General features: G+C 36.2%; 1 protein-coding gene across 9 annotated transcripts in view; it reads left to right on the top strand.

Moving 5' to 3' along the window:
• Raskol (Ras GTPase-activating protein raskol) overlaps positions 1–17,317 on the top strand; it is a 313,196-nt gene that overhangs the window by 144,941 nt on the left and 150,938 nt on the right. For 6 of the 9 annotated variants that reach the window (XM_071772412.1, XM_071772413.1, XM_071772411.1 and 3 more), the window contains 2 exons: positions 12,369–12,410; positions 16,829–17,015. In XM_071772412.1, coding sequence (XP_071628513.1) covers positions 12,369–12,410; positions 16,829–17,015 — 229 coding nt within the window. The remainder of the gene's footprint in view (positions 1–12,368; positions 12,411–16,828; positions 17,016–17,317) is intronic. The other 3 variants (XM_071772416.1, XM_071772410.1, XM_071772417.1) reach the window with 1 other exon arrangement.

Genomic DNA, 17,317 nt, shown 5'->3' with positions numbered 1-17,317 from the left:
CGAGTCCGTTCAGTTGGTAGGAAAAACAATTCCTACCGACGCGCGACGTGTCGCAGCACAGCAATTCGTGCTGCTTCGCGACGCTCTTGATGTTCCGTTCAGTTTATTTATAAACACACAATAACGTAATATTACACGCATGTACTTTTTATCAAGAAAATCATGAGTTGCACGAATTCCGGTCCCGTAATCCCCGTGGACGTGTGTACTGAATATTTTGAGCTTAATTTCACTCGGTTCGGTGACCGTCGAATTCCGTCTGCGTGCGATGCCCGTTAACGGCGTTCTTAAATGCGAGGAAACAATTTGCCTTGAATATAACGAATTTAATCTGACGATAATCTAAAATATCGTAAATAGGAAATATCCTATATATTATATATTATAATAGAGATGGGATATTCTATCTCTTCAGATATTGATACAAATAGCAAATATAGAGAATACATTCATTGCTTTTAGCTCTTGGCAAAGCAAATACATGAAGACACGCAAATGCCTTCTGGTTCCTAGCAACGCAAACACATAAAATCACCTGAGCTGTCATGAGAGCGTTAAACTTACAAGTTATGCGATTTACGGGCGGCTAAACTTTTCCTTCACGCTAGCAAAAGGTTAAAATAGAATTTCTTACGTGTAACAAATATTCTACGTTACTGAAAATTTATGCGACTATTTAATCGTGTGCACGACAGGTATCTTTAATCCTGTACTTCACGTTTAATTAACAGCTCGCAATCGTCCAATTTCATATCCTATTGCTAATTCGTGCTCCGCGAAATCGAGACTCGGAGCAATAGACAAAAAGAATATAAAGACGTAGATAACAAGACAGCGGATATTTCGTGTTTCGGAATCACTTTATTCCCCTGCGTCTTTCCGCCATCGTATCTCGAGCTTTCAATTCCTTTTTTTCTACCTCCCCCCGGAGTGTGAACTCCGACCATTACTTACATTAGAGAAGCGTATTATCTTCAGTACACATAGCGAGAGCTACTTTCCTCCGATCCGAGACTTTCCCGTGCCGGCACGATTTAGGAGGTGTTCACACGATCGAATTATCAGTATATATATCAGTGGATATATTGACATTCTTAACTACATGATATAATATTTATCTATAGATTATGTTATATCTAGATTGTTATAGTAGATACCAATAAGGTTATAGACCTTATTGATACTATGTTTGCATTAATAATAATATCGATATGAAATTTTTATAAAAGATATAAAAAAGTATCAAATTTCTACGAAGAAATATTCCCAAAAGTTGATACACTATTACTTATAATCTATTTTCCAATTTATTAAAAATAATTTTCCCTTATAATTTCATGTTTTTAAAATTTATATTGAAAGGCAAAAACTTCACTGAGAGGTCTTACTTTAAGTTGCTTTAGGCACAATAAATTTTGCAACACGATACTTTCATGACTTTCACATACTGATAAAAGCTTAAGATGCCCAGGCTATAGTTGCAGAAACACCCGTGTTGTTCCGTCGTTTTGATTTTGTTGCGGCATGTTTTAGCTGACATAAATGGTAACCATTATGTATTTAGGGCTGTCTGAAACTCTCGCGGAATTTACTTCGCAGAACGCCTCCTTCCCTGCCTCACATTTCGCGTGAGAGATCTTCGCGAATTTATTCCTATATACCTCGCCGGTATTCAACAATCGTTCTAGGGCGCTTTGAATTCTTTCTTTATGGAAAGGGATTTTTCTCGAACGAAAATGCCGACGTTAGCTTTTTACATTATTAGTCCTTCTCTTTTCTCGTTTTACATCAATTAATTAAAAAATACTATTTCTCTATTTTAAATATTCCTTTATTTTACGACTATTTACCAAATTGTATCATCAATAATGATATTTCACATTTATTTGACGTAGGAAACGGGACGCTAGAGAATAATAAATTATCGAAATGATAAAAATAACTGCATTATATGATATATTTAAATAATTATCTCCTTATCAACTTGAATTCGAATATGTTCCGTACGTTTTGAACTTTTAATTTAAATACAATTTTTTTACCATTTTGAGATCGATAACGCAGAATAATACACAAATCGCCGGATCGAGTCACTCAAGTAATGAAAAGCTGTGTTATATCGATTATGTATCCAGTCATATTTTAATAGCGTTAGATTTCTCGAGAATAATCGTACCGTATTTTTACAATCAGCTGAATCTCACTACATAATTGACTTTTGTTATTTAAGTTCTTTCTTACCGCATTATTATTGCAAAATATTTATTTTTTTGTGGTAAAAAAAATTCCATTTTAAATTCCGTTATTTATATTTTGTTTTGCTTGTAATTCATAAGCACATTTACAATTAGCAGCTCGGATGACACAGAAATTATTACCCCGAAGGGAAAATTAATTCACGAATGGAATACGTTAGACGGTTCACGATGGACTTGTAAATGCAGCTCCTTGGTCATTGACAATCTTGTCAAGTAGGAGTCGGCAGTTGGTATAGAAGTTCGATAGTCAAAGGTCTGAATGCACGATCGCACGCGCGTGCCCTGTCGTTGTCGGCATTACGCGAGGTACCTGCATGCTACCGTCGTCGTCACTATATAACGAGAAACCGGAATTCAAATCCCATTCAGTGAATCGTTCTCTGAAACGCTTACCTTCTCGTACAGCCAGAAGCTCTTGTAAATCCCCAGAGTTGGTCCTTAACCCTCGAGAAACTCCCGCGATACGCGATGTCGGCGCATGTCGGATTAGTTAATTCGAATGTGTCGTGCCAAGCGAACTTGTCTTCGTAAAAATGGCTGTATTTTTTTTTTTTTTTTTTTTTTATCGTCTGAACTGTATTTTTATACATTTTTTAATCTGATTTTTAATTTCGTCAACGTTATTCGCGGTCTGTATCTGTCTGAATCAGCTTTTCAATGCTTTATTTATTATACATTTTTTAGAATCTTTTTTTCAATTATATTCTATTCAAATTTCTGTTTGGTTTAATATATATCTTATGCGGTCTCACCTTGCGCGATCAAAAATTTGTCAGACAAAATATTCAAAATAGAAATCATCTTGTTTTTTTAGAAACTACTTTTAAAACTGCTTTATAAATTCTTGAATTTATTTAATAAAATACTTTTCATGTTAAATCAAATGTTTAATGTGAAGACCAGCTTTACAAACATTTGTATTTCTGTACATCGACTACATTATTCATATATCTTGAACGGACTCTTAGATGAACGGACTCTTATCTTTATCACGATACGATAGATAAGAGAATGGATGTAAAGCTAATTTAAACTTTATTTAAACCCGAAAATTTGCCTGAATCATACATAAAATCTCGCTCATGAAGATTTCGGTAGGTTTCGCATAGCGTAGTCTGTTACAGGAACAGTCTTCCAAGCATTTCAGCATATTGCGAAACAGACGCGGGACCTTGATTAGTACCTTCGTCGTGTACTCAGTTCCTTACTTTGAGAACTTGCTTTCTCATCTCGTGCCGCTTCAGTCTTGTCTCCCTTCCGTCCGTCGGCTGTCGCCGTCTTCGTCTTCGCGAGCTTCATGTAGTCACTCGCACATCTCTACTACCGTGCCTTGTTATTACTAAATTAAGACAAGCGCCCTAACCCTCCCTCTCCCTCTATCTCTTCGTCCTTTCCTTCCTTCCACGTATAATCACATTCAAGGGATCCAGGAACACGACTCTGCTTCGTTATTTACTGCTGAGGCCAGCTCGGAGGAACGGGGTTAACGGCCATTGAAAGATTTTTTTTCAAACTAGTCTTTTTCTCTTCCGGGATAAAGTTTAAAAATAGAATTGAAATTCTGTAGCTAATATTTTTCTATTGCAAGTCATCAAAACAAAATAGAATTTTTATTTCCAGAAAATACGAAGACAAAAAATTAAAGATATCTTAAGATAAAGATAAAAGAAAGCGCGTATTTGAACTTGAAAATTAAGTAATACATACATGAGAGTAGGAAAAATTGAAATTACTTGTAACAAATTATAACAAACGAATAAAAAATTCAGCTTTTAACTATGTATCAGAGAAGAAGTAAATAACAGAAACCAGAGCTGCTTTCTAAAAATCAGATATGTGAATTAATTAGAATTCCGTTAAGATTACAAGAATTTCACAACACTTGGAATCTTATTGCGGTTTCTTGCACTTTTGTTACACCGTTTTACGACGTAACGATTTATCTTCCGCTGTTCCGGAATTGCGGCAGCTCTCAAAGGGCAAAGCATTTGTTGCTTTGATCTATTAGCGCTGACTTAATAGTTATAAGTTGTATATGAAGTGCTCTCGCTGAGGGTCTGCACCATCGCAACCTTTTCGTTGTGTAACATGAAACAAAGGAGATGTAAATAACACAGATTAGGGTAAACGCAAAAAATAGACCACGGTAAGGTGAGCAAGAGAGTATCGCACAAGCTTAATTTACCGAATGAAGGGATATACATATATATTGCGTCGTATAGACAGTTTCGTTGATTAACATTTTCTCGATATAGCTTAATTTTAATTAGGTTAATTTAATCGGATTGTTTTAATGTAATTTAATTTTAATTTTAATTTTTAATTTTAGGAAACTTTTAAGAAGAACTTCCTCACGACAATTATTTTAATTTCGCGACCTTTTAATGACACTATTTAAATATTCTTCCGGTAATGGAAGACGCATTTGCATTTTTTTTCTGACTGTAGATTTGACGATGGCTTATTATATTATTATTCGCCCCGATTTATGCATTGCGGTTAAACTCTTCGATGCGCACGACCAAATCTGATCCATTCTGGCGATAAATTATGCGCAGGGTGTCTCGAAAGATAGTGCGCACCCTCTCTGTGCTTTCATCCCTCGATAATGGCTCCCTTGATGCACCCAAGGACATCTTCCTTGCCTTCCATCTACGCCAACCAATCACATTTCTCTCTGAGTTCCTAAAGCGCCTATTTCCAGTTACACCGGCTACTATCATGGAAATTTTTCGAAGTAATGATTAACTAGATATACATATATTTTCTTGATCTAAAAATATATTTTTTACAGAAATTATAGGATTTATTTAGTATAGGACATGTAGTGTTTATATGTCCATCCAAGAAATTTTGTTAAAAAAATATTTAGATGAGTTTTGTAGTAATGTCAGTTTTTTTAATATTATTTTTTTTTATTTATTTTGATGATTACTTACAAAATAACATATTATAAAAAATTACGTATCTATTCAGAGAAGAAAGTTTAATTAATTTCTATAAATCATAGATCTTGCAAATCTCGCAGTGATAAGTATACTGCCTAATATATAACTTTGTAATAATCAATTTATATTATAACTTATTTAATTGAATTTCTCGGTATAATATATCTTCGTCATCCGTTTGTCTTTTTGCATATAAACGATATCCTATGAGGGTAATACATCGACTTTACGCGTTTAAAGCGGTGTACCCAAAGTTCTCACAACGTGTAATTAATAAATCAACGATGCGATCCAAATCTACAATAATTCTTATACGTGAAAATATGTTTCGATTCGCTTCTCCTGCGGCACATTTTCGTTCAGCAAGTTGCATGAATTCTATGAATCGTGTGTTCATACTTGTCACGTACGGCACGCGAAAAAGAAAATGCAACCCCGTCTACAGAATCTTGGCGGAGAGGGAGGAGTCAACGGGGTGCTTTTATGTATTAAGTCGCTGACTTTCTTCCTTTTTCGCTCTTTTACTTCCCACTTCTCGTTTTCTCTCCCGTCTCGTTTATGAGTACTCGTCTAAACGTGAGACGAATTAAGTACTCGCGATTAAATATGTCTCTGTCTCTTTGACGTAGTCCGATTTATTTCCTTTACTATCATTCACGATTTATTTGTTTTCGTTTCTTATCTGTATATCGCCGTATTTAATTTATCTCAGAACTTGTCGTATTTTTCCTTCTATGAATACATAGTTACATTTCCGATTAACAAACGATAATGAACTGGTCTTATTCTATTTTATCTTTCTTTATGTTGTTTTCTTCATAACATTATACATATATGTTGGTTAAAAATACATCAGTAAAATTAAAGTTGAGAGTTAATGGGACATTAAATGATTATTTGTATAATCACAGACTTTCTCTATTGTTTTTTTAAAAGCTTCATTATGTAATAAACGCTTCCAGTATTTTATAATATCATTATATAATAGCTTTCAGATTTACACATAATGGTGCATTTTATTGTACAAGACAGATTATGCAAATTAATTTTACAAACTTTTGTTTTATTAACGAACTCTTAAATAAACTTGTAATTCTCTTTTCCTTAAAATCACGAACTTGGAAAATGAAATTTATCACACATTATTAATATTTAATATATACTCCGATCTCTCGATCTCCAATACGACCACAGATACATTTTTTCTTTTTTAGCTAATATTCTCCCTCAAATTGTTTGCCTTGTGTCTTCTCGTTTGCCGCGTTATTAAATTTTTCTTTCGGGGCATTCCAACCAGAAGCATTCCAGAAGGAAGCACCTTATAAACTGGATATGATACAAAGGCATTGCCTGACGAGTGCTACTTTGATCTTCGTTTCCTCGAGGCATCTTATTTTGCGTTACACGCACGAATTGATCAACGAGGTATCACTGGTGGATCAAAATCGTTTCAGCCGATCATCTATCCCCTTCGAGAAAGAGATCTCATCTTCCTGTGGAGTCGGAACCGTTTGTTCGTCTCGTCCTTCATCGACCGGCGCGGCGTGGCGCGCCGTTTGCACTCTCGTTCGACCCTTTTTTTCCCAGAAGCGGAAGCTTACAGGATCGGAGGCATGGGAAGTATTTTCGGTGTGAGGGGTTTTTCTCAGGTTCTCTCGCGTAGACTATCCGAGACGTGCCCTATACGTATCTCGCGCTCGCGTACCTCGTGAAAGGGATCCTAGGAGGATTCGGGGCTAAGGACCTTCTCGACTCCCCGCTAGAATAAATCGACTTCGCCCTTTCGTATCACCTTCGAGCTCCTCTTGCCTCCAGAATCACCCTTGAGAGTGGGCGGAGTCCGACGAGCTCAGAAATTCGTTGGACCACGGCAGTTAGAGCGAGCGAGAGAGAGAGAGAGAGAGAGAGAGAGAGAGAGAGAGAGAGAGAGAGAGAGAGAGAGAGCCTGTCGGAGGAAAGGCTTGTAAATCTGGAAAGCTTGTTTAACTCCGGCCGCCTAGTAATACTTGGACGGGGGATGTCGCTTGTAATTAACGGGGGTGAAAACTCATTATAAATTGTAATTGAGGGCATTACGCGATAGTGTCTGAAATATATATATTGACCATCTCCATCTGTTATCATATTCCGTCTTCCGGTCGCGCGATGGAAATAACAGTCTCTACTGCTCCATTTCGGCTTGTGATAGCGCCCGAAGGTATCTGTTAAGACAATTTATGGTTAAGAAGTAAAATAAGCTTAAACTTTCGCGTAACTTTACAACTTTCACTTTTACGCAAAGTCGTATATATGCGATCTCTTCAAAATAATTCAATAATATTGAAATATACCTATATTTAACATGTAAAACAAATATGAAATGAACAACAACTCATACATCTTGCCATATGAATAAATTAATTTGGGAAACATAAGAGGAAATAAATCTTTTTGTAAAGAGTGCATATTCTTATGTGATAATATCAAGATATTAGATATTCATTCTACATTACAGTCTCTTTTGTAATAATTTCTCTTTTTCTCTACGAAGCTTTGACATTTTATATGGAAGGAATGAAAGGAGCGTAAGTGGAATTTATGCATAAAAGGAGATAATCTATAGATTTTGTAGTACACGCCGAAAAAGGGAAAGATTCGGTATTATATTACCTCGGATTAAGGGGTTTTTCTAAGAAGATTTGGATTAGAATCAAAAGAGAGAATTTTCTTCTGCAAACGCATATACTCGCGCACAAAAACCTTTACTATATTAAGCTATAGAATTCCTATATTTTATGAGTAGTTACGTATCTTGCGCGTATATCTATGTATTTAAAAATCAACCCCATCGCGACGTGGACTTGTGAAAATTACAGATGCGCAATTTGCATGTTATACGGGATAATTTTAGAACACACGGCGCACAGAAAGTAACTCTGCATACATTATTCATGGGCAGACGAACGCTTGACTTTCAACTAGCTAATTTTTAACATAATCTATTTTACAACGAAAATTATTAAACATTGTCACATAATTGGTTATTGCGATTGTATTATATACCAAAGAGTCAATTGACATCGCGCAATTCGTCGAATTTATTAGTCACACGATTATCTGTTAAACAGTTAAACTATATTGGAGCAACAGAATCACATGTTGCAGTCAAAATCCGTTCTGTATCGTTTTATCGCTCATAATAATTCGTCACACTCATATGCCATCCGTTGCTGATTAAACGACTTCATCCAGTATAATCTCTTTGCTATATTATTCACTGCTCACTGTTATATTATTAAGAACATTAAATCCACTAATCTCGGAGAGAGACCATCCCGAATGAGATAGAACGTTACCGCCACGCAATAATCTCTTCGGCTTAATGCCAGCGGTGTGTACCAAAGAGCATACACAGTCGGAAGCTTAACCGTTAGACGCACGCGGGGAGGGATCAGAAGTCACGGTATTTCGTGGTTCGAAAATTGAGGGGGTGCTTGTGGAGAAACGGTAGCAATGGGGTGCATTTATATAAGGTCTGCCTCGAGCATCGCGCCGGCGAACAAGAGGGAGTAAAAATAAGCCGGATGGGATATTATCGAGCTGTTAGGAAGGTCGGTATTTTATTCGCGGTACACGTTTTTTTTTGTTTAGTTTTATAACGTCGGTGCATTGACGCAGAAAACTCGAGTTGCATTGTGTGTATCTACTTATTGTGAATACAATAATTTTCGTGTTAAATTGTTTAGAGCGTTATTATTAATTGTGTATTTGTCATATAAAAGATGTCGGGCTAGTCGATAAAAATTGTACAGAAATTTTTATCATTTTCAAGTTATTTTACTCGTAATATAATTATTTTTTCAAATTTTTCTTGGTAAATTTCTATTAAAAATAAAGACACTTTAAAAACGGCTAGGGCAAAGTTGAAGAGACGAGGCCAATAGCCTCTCGACTTGCTCCATTTTTTGTTACTCGAAGTATCGCTTCAGAAATTCAGAGTAGCTCGCAGCACTTTTTAATGAGACCTACCCTTTAGTAGCACGGATTTTGATAAACTATCCGCAAAAAAACCTTTTCAACTCGGCCGTTGTCATGGTCGAACGAAGATGACAAGAATATATATCCGCAAAAAACACATGATTAACTTTTTGTTTCGTACAAGATTTCAGAGATTTCAGAAATCCATTTGTATATACAATTCTAACAAGAAAGTGTTTTCTGTAAAAATTATCAGTTGACAGAAGGAATGTCGGTAGCATTTTTCAACTGCATTGAAATATCTTCTTTACTGATTCATGCAATTTACAGATGACCAGTAAAATGACAAAGATGTTAACAGTATATTTATTCGGATGTTCTATATCGACCTTTATAGGAGTTTACGGAGAATATTTCTCTCATGAAAAAAGTATATCATTTGTCTATAAAGAGACGTGCTCCTGTTATCAGTCGATACTGCTCGTTGTTTATTGGCTTTATTTAGAGGATCGCACGAGCGAGAAATTTACCAGTTGCTCCACTTCTCTGAACGACTGAAGTAGCATCTCGTTAGGAATTCACGCAGTCCTACACCTATCTTTCTCCTTCTTTTTCCCCGTCGCGCTTTGTCTGTTCTTCTCAAAAGCTCTCCTTTCAGCGAGTTCGTCGCGCGACGTAAACGAAGCTTTCAGTAAATATATAAGCATTCCGCAGCAAACTTTTCACTTTCGAGCTGAAGAATCGTTTTCTCTCTCTTTCTTTTTCTCTCCTACCTTCCTTCCTTTCTTCTCTCTTTCTCGAAAGAAAACGAATCGTGATGACCCGAACTGCAGTAGCGGCAGAGAGAAAAAAGAGCTCGACAATAAAAGCTGCGTTGGACAAATGTACCGTCAGAAGCACACAACGATCTCTCATGGTCGAGCGCATTGGGCGATTTTACAATGCGCTGTAAACATGAAGTTTGGTCGCGAGCATTCTGATGCTAAGCATTTTCATGAAGTGGCATTTTAGCGTTTGTACGCTACGAAAGCTGTACAACGCGTACGAACGTACCGTCGCGACTCTCTCTCTCTCTGGTTTGCTTGGACATGCAAAGTGCTTTGGAACTATCGCGACTCGTTGCAAATTGCAGACGTTGCGAAACTAAAAAGACTACATCTACAATTCGCAAAATGTGCTTTTCAGAGTTGCCGTTTCACTTTCGCTCCTTTATTCCAAAAGTATGTAGATTACACAAGAAGTACCATATTGAAACTTTTTGCCTCAACACCGTTTAGTGGTCATTATTCTGTCAGGCAGCTTGCGTCAAGACTGAAATATCTTGAGAAACATTTCCCTTCTCTTTCGCTCCTTTGTCATCGTGAGATTCCCGTTATTTGACGAAACTTTTTCAATTAGTCGATGTCAAGAATGACGGCATAAGAATAGACAGTGAACAGGCAAGAAAACCCGGCACGATAAATGGTCACGAGCATGTCCTATTATTATCCTGGCTGAGAGACGTTTCCGGGACGCGAATCGATTTCAGCGAGCGTTACCGCTAGATCGATAACCGGAGAAAAAGGAACATACGTGCCAAGCGCATAATCAGATCGGCCGAATCGAGACTGATCGATATGGATCGAACGCGGAACGGTCTCAGCAGCCTAAGCACGTTCACGAAGGTCAATCCGAATCGAATCAAGTTCAAGAGACACGAAATTGTTCTCTTCGATCACGTTTCGCAATCTAACAAGTATGTTGTTTCTGGATGAAAGTAGTTAGTGGTAAAATGATGGTATGAGCGATATTTTGTTTATTCAGTTTTTGCGATAGTATATAATGTAAGATATTGTTACTGAGTTAATTGATGATCGGTCTTATGTTATTTATTTATTTCTATGAAAAATGGCAAATACTATTTAGACACTAAATGCATTTTTTAACGCGATAACAGCAAAAAGTAAGCTACTTTTAAGAAAGAAGAGAGGTTTCTGAAAGCCAATCTTTTTCTCCTAAGACCTGTAAAAGGATGCAGACAGGGACAATGACTTTGCAAACCATAAATTATGAGAGAGGCTGGTGGACGGTTAATTATAATGATCCTTAAAGCTTTCATTGCTATTAGAGGAGCGACGCCGCGTACTATACTGACGCCAACGGTAGATACTTAAGATGTAATACTTTTCCGCCTTCGGTGATGCCGGCGGCGCATTAAATCGTTCCACTGTGTTTTATTGCGTCGAATTAAAGGCTAGCGATTAATGTCGGACCAGCGTTTCCATAGCATAAACGTAGCGCGCAAAGTATACGCGGAGAACATGCGCATTCATAGCGCACACGTCAAATGAATTTCGCCGGACGTATGTTACGCGCATGCCCGTACAAAAAACGAAACGGTTAATGAAGGCCTGAAAGAGAATTTCGCAAGGCGGTCATAACTCATTTTTGGGGGAACAGCGCGCGTTCTTCATTTTTTGACCCTTCTCATTTGTAACGGTTCCGCAATTATCGCGGCGCGAAAACTTCTTGTCGTCGTCGCACTTTTTCACAAAGCGATTCAGCATCCAATACGTTTCTCAACCGTTCCTTTTCGACAATTCTTTCCTCCCGAAAACCGCGCATTTTAATCCTAATTATTAATTAAATACATTAATTGGTATTTCTATACAAGAGTTATACACAGTATTTTTATACAATATTAATGGTACTATTATAGTATGTATTAGAATGGTAAAAACTGACTTGATTTGATAGATCATTTATTTATTTTATAATGCTGTTGGCATGTATGTGCTGGAAATGCGGTGACATTTCCATTAACATTTTTATGATGTGTCGTATAAAATAACAATATATTAATATCGTATAAAAATATCGCAAAAAAATCGATTATTACTGAGAGTGATTTTACTCGCACAAAGTAGTAGTCCAATACTTAACATAGCTAAATTATACATAATTATAAAAATTTGTATTATAACATTCTAACAGTTATTTATTTTTAATTACTTTAAATATAATATATCAAATAGTATTATGTTGTAATAATCTTACTGATTACGTTGATTAACAAATATACATTATATATTTGATTTTTCTTATGATAGTTAATTAAGAAAAACAATCCAGAGAGATCTGCTATTAATCCCGATCTCCCTGAATTTCCCCGGGATAAAAAGTGAATACGATTAGTAATCGATTTGTATCTTTCCTTTGGACGCAGCTATTTGCCGGGACCGCCTGTATGTTCAAGTCGCACAACAAGGTTTGTTCTTTTTTTTTCTTTTTACCGTTTGCTAATGTGTATTGGTGTCATCTTCTAATATCATCGATGTTCCGTTGGTGTGTCTTGGCTGTTTTCTTTTTCTCCTGTTTCTCATTTATGTCTTTAAATCCTTCCACATTTCTCGTAAAGGTCTTGATTAACGTCCACGATGTTTGCACACAAAAGAACGTACACACGCTGGGTTTGCATCGCAAAGTGTAATGCGAAGATTAATTCGAGTCTCCTTGCCTTGATGTCTTCGCTGTTTCGCCAGTTAAAGGACGAAATTAATTGTTTCGTTGCTTTCGAAGTCGCGGTAAGACGTCGCAAAAGAGACAAAGATATAAAAGATAGAACGGGCGACAAAAAGGGTTTATATTGGATTGAATTAAATTGGCAAAGACGTTTTGCGACATGGATAACGACGTGATTTTATGCTAGCTCTTCAACATTTCACAAAGCGTAGCAACTAATGTTTCATATTTTGCCGTCGGTATTTCTTGATTTCAAAATAAGATTATATTGTATTTTTGGACGTGTCTGGAATTTTTAAAGATTTAATTCATTTTAAATGCATATTTATTGGAATTTTTTAATCGAAAATTAAAGTTTGATTTAAAGTTAACGTTCCTTCCTTCAAATATGTCGTACACAGCTGCATGCTTTCTCTAGACGTCGTCATTTCCTAAGAGGACTTGCATGTTTTAATAAGCAATCGCAATTCGTCCTAGATGACCGGTTTGTTTTTTGTCTTCGCTTCGTCTGTGTGTTTTCATGTATTCAGTTTTGTCACAGAATCAATCGTAATTCTTTTTCTACGCACGTAGTCCTTCTCTTTGTTGCGTCTGTGCACCCTTCGCAATTAAGCTACGAAAGGTTTGACGGACTACTGTGTTTATCTATCCAAGAATTGCGTTATTGTTGTTGCCGTTAATAAACGCGACGAACGATACACAAATACGAGCACGATGTCTGCACACGTAATCACGTATATTAAAACATTTTGTTATTTATATCACGTTGGACCGATATTAAATACGACGTCAGAGCTGTCGTTCGGAATAGTGATATAAGTCAATAATAAACTCCGATATATATTAGATTTTTTTCTGATTAATTTCAAGTGAAATAAGATATTGACTCTTTTTCTTTAATATTTACAAGGATTTAATTTCCTTTTTTTCTCTCATGCTAAAATTTAAAATTTAAAATTAAAAAGAATTTATGTTACTTATATATACTCATTACTTATTTTGTTTTATCCAGAAATTTTATCTGTATATATATATATATATATAGTAAATGTATGAATAGTTTTTTTAAGTTAATTTTAAATAATTTGATTGCGCTTATAACAAAAATTCTGTCAATTCGAATATCGTGGGAGGTCCGCTAACAAGAATTTCAGAAACGCAAGGATAAGCGTTCACGTGAGACTCGATCAATTATGTCGACGATGTACGACCAATTATGTTACCTGAAGTACTTGAACGGTGAAAGGGGTCACGTGCGAATTGTTTGAAAAGAATGCGATTACTAATTGGCGCTGCCGCGGGTTGTTGGATGGCCAACAACGCTCTTCGAGGTTGGCTGTTCACACTGCTCCTCGCGTAATTGGGCACATTCGTTCGCGCCGGCTTGGTAATTGCAGCTAACATGTTAACTGCAACTGCGGTCGCGCGAGCGGCTCGAGCAAGCGCTTCTTTCTCTCTTCTTCTTTAATTGGTCGATCCGAAAATGAAGTTTTGTCGCTGAAACTTGTTTACCCGGCACGTGTTCTCTTGTTTGTCGGCAAGTGAGCAACCAGACGCTCGTAAATGTGAAAGCTTTAATGAATATTGATGTGATTGAAATAAATTGCTGCTCACGCTTTATACTTGTGACCTAATATATTAATGATGTAATGGTTATAATGATATGTATTTGCTGATATTAATGTCTACCGGGATTTATATTGTTTGTTTTAGGTCCAGAATTTATGAAGTTAATTATATTTTCATACATTACCGATTGTCCTTTTATAGAATATATATATTTTATTTTCTAAAAATAATATTAAGTTTAAATAATATAAATATTATGACGTTTTTAAATATTGGATTATTGAAAGTTATACACTTATTTTTAATACATTTTCACATATTCATGCTATTCATATGTTACGCTTATTTTGGTGTTAATACCTATAAACTATACACATATAAGAAATTTCTATCTATTAATTCTTGATCAATCATTTACTTTCGTATAATAGTTTAATAATAATATATAATATAAATAATGTATAAGCAAAATTGATATATTTGTCAACACATTATTCTGAATAGAGAGAAAATAAAAGATAAACGAAACCTAAAGATCACGATAATCGCGAAAATAGTTCTGTTATAGATATCGAATTTTTATTTATTTATATATTAATTGATACATAATTATTTATCCAATCCGTTTTTCGTGCTATATAACTATATCTTATATTTTGTATAGAAATTATCTATCGCGGAATGTATAATCCTTCAAATCGCCATGGAAGTCAAACAAGTTATAAATTTTGTTGAACTTCAACAAACCTCAATAATTGGCGAGCGCAGATGCCGAATAGCTCGGCGAAATAAATCGAGATTAACAATTACACGTGCATGATAAAATGGAAGAAAGAGGGAATTACCGACAAAAAAACGGGGGAAAAAGTGAACTGTCGACTCTCGAATTTCACGCGACCCTGCGACATGCGTCCAGCCCAACGAGCTTTAATTAGTGACGTCAGCCTGTCGTCAGGTCAATTTACGATATTCCAAGATAAACCGCGCCAGACATGCTCCAGTCGCCGTCCAGCTCCGTTCTAAATAACTCCGATCTGTATCGCATGCTTCACGGATAGCCATGTTTCGGGCACGGCACAAAGTCTGGTGCAGGTCTGCAAGCATTGTTCAGGAACGATTTGCGGGTTGTGGCTTGTGACGGTTGGCGAATAATATGTTCTATGTGTGTTTTGCTGGTGCAATTAATTGTAGACAATGTGCCTGTAAGCGTGTACTAGTTTATCGTTCGATGACATCATGAGCAATGCGTTTAATTGGACGACGCGAATTCGTTAACCCGCGCCACGACGATGGATGTCATCCGTGGTTACGTGAGTGTCTAGTTTTATGCTTGGATAAGTACACATCAGACAAAGTTTCTTCAATATACACGCATATTGAAGGAACTTTCGCTCCAGCCTCGTTCTTCATTCTCGGAAGGATAACAAAACTTGATGTCAGAGAGCAATATGATAAAATTGAGAAACTTTGATCCCCTGGGAAAAAAAGAGACAAGAAAATTCAAAAAATTTAACTTTCTAAAATATTTAAAAGTTTTGACAGATTCAAAGATTTAAAATCTGAGGAGTCAAATCATAGATTTGAAATTATATAATCGAAGGAAAGTGTACAATATACAATATTAGAAAAGAATAAAAATTCGGATCACGAATAAATTTTATAAATTAGAAATTGAAATAGAGATTTGGTTTTTTTCTTTTAATCTTTGTCGTTTAACGTTAAAATACGTCTAATTTTATTAACTCTATAGTTTGTCAAGAATATACAGTAAAATAAAAAATAGGGTGAAGGAATTGCAGCTTTGGATTTACTACAGTGAGCGAAATTCTTTTTGTACATGTACGATATGACAAGGTAGGCTTGTTCGAGACACCATCACTCATTTCGATGAGATGATCGCCCGGAGTACAAGTGCCTCCAATTAAGAAGCCGATGTTTTAATGAACTTCCAAGCATACCGTTATCATTGCTTCTTAAATGGGAGGCTCGCGAGCAACTCCAGATGTTTATGCAGTACAACTCGTCTCGTTGATATTGCGATCTTCTCTGTAAAGTTAGTTATTATTTTCTAAATTACGATAATTGAAACTTTTAATTGGAAATTCCGAAAATTAAATGCTGATTTTATGGGAGCGTTACAATTTCTGTTACTGATTCTTCGTTCTGATTCTGTATCATGTGTGCAAATTAGCATTTCATGAGCAGACGAGTAAAAAAAAACCTAAACTTGAAGTAAAACTTTAAGTAATCGCAACTTATCAAAGTTGCATCGCTCTATATCAATAAATCGTGCGTTTCAATTTGCATTATATTCTTGTTGTGTTATTATGCGACGCGATTAGAATATGATGATTTGTTATGTTTTAATTCTGCAATCTAAAATTTATTGTATTATTTAGATTTTATCTTGAAATTTTTTACCAGACTTTCGTGCGCACTTTTACCAGACTGATTTTCTTCTCATTAATCAAATGGAATGACGCTCTCTCTACAAATCAAGTTTGTCGGCGCGTAATCGGTCCCGGCACGGCTGTTTATTGAAGTCTCTTCCCGACGACTCCAATTTAATGACGGCGGGCGGTCTTTTACTTTCAGTTGGGCGACGCAATGTTCGTCGAGCTGCCACGCGTCCGCCTGGATGGCGGAGCACGTGCTTTTCGGCAACATTGGGGCTACGAGACGCGACCGTTGGCACCACCACCACCGCTAATCGAGGAGGACGAGGCGGCCATCGAGCCGGAAACGGTCAGCCTTCGGGAGGCCAACACCGCATCTCCGATAGGTGAGTACCTTGAAATGACCGCTCGCGATAGTCTCGTTTCCACGAATTGCATCGATATACTTTTCACGTCCGGTTGCTATCCGAGTGGGATGGAATTTTACATTACCGCTACTCGCGATATCTAACATCTCGGGGCCGAATTTCTCTGCTAAACATATAACATTTATGTGACGATAGGTGATATAATTCTTCTGAATTTTTTTATTAATGTTTTATTAAAAGTGTGATTAATGTCCTATTAAAAAAATGTGATCTTATATAATTACTTTAAATTATTATGTAACATTTAACTTGTGAACATC

Source organism: Temnothorax longispinosus, chromosome 3 (assembly GCF_030848805.1).
Source record: "Temnothorax longispinosus isolate EJ_2023e chromosome 3, Tlon_JGU_v1, whole genome shotgun sequence".
Classification (NCBI taxonomy): Eukaryota; Metazoa; Arthropoda; class Insecta; order Hymenoptera; family Formicidae; genus Temnothorax; species Temnothorax longispinosus.
Note: the sequence above shows the minus strand (reverse complement) of the source record. Positions and strands in the feature narration are given on the sequence as shown.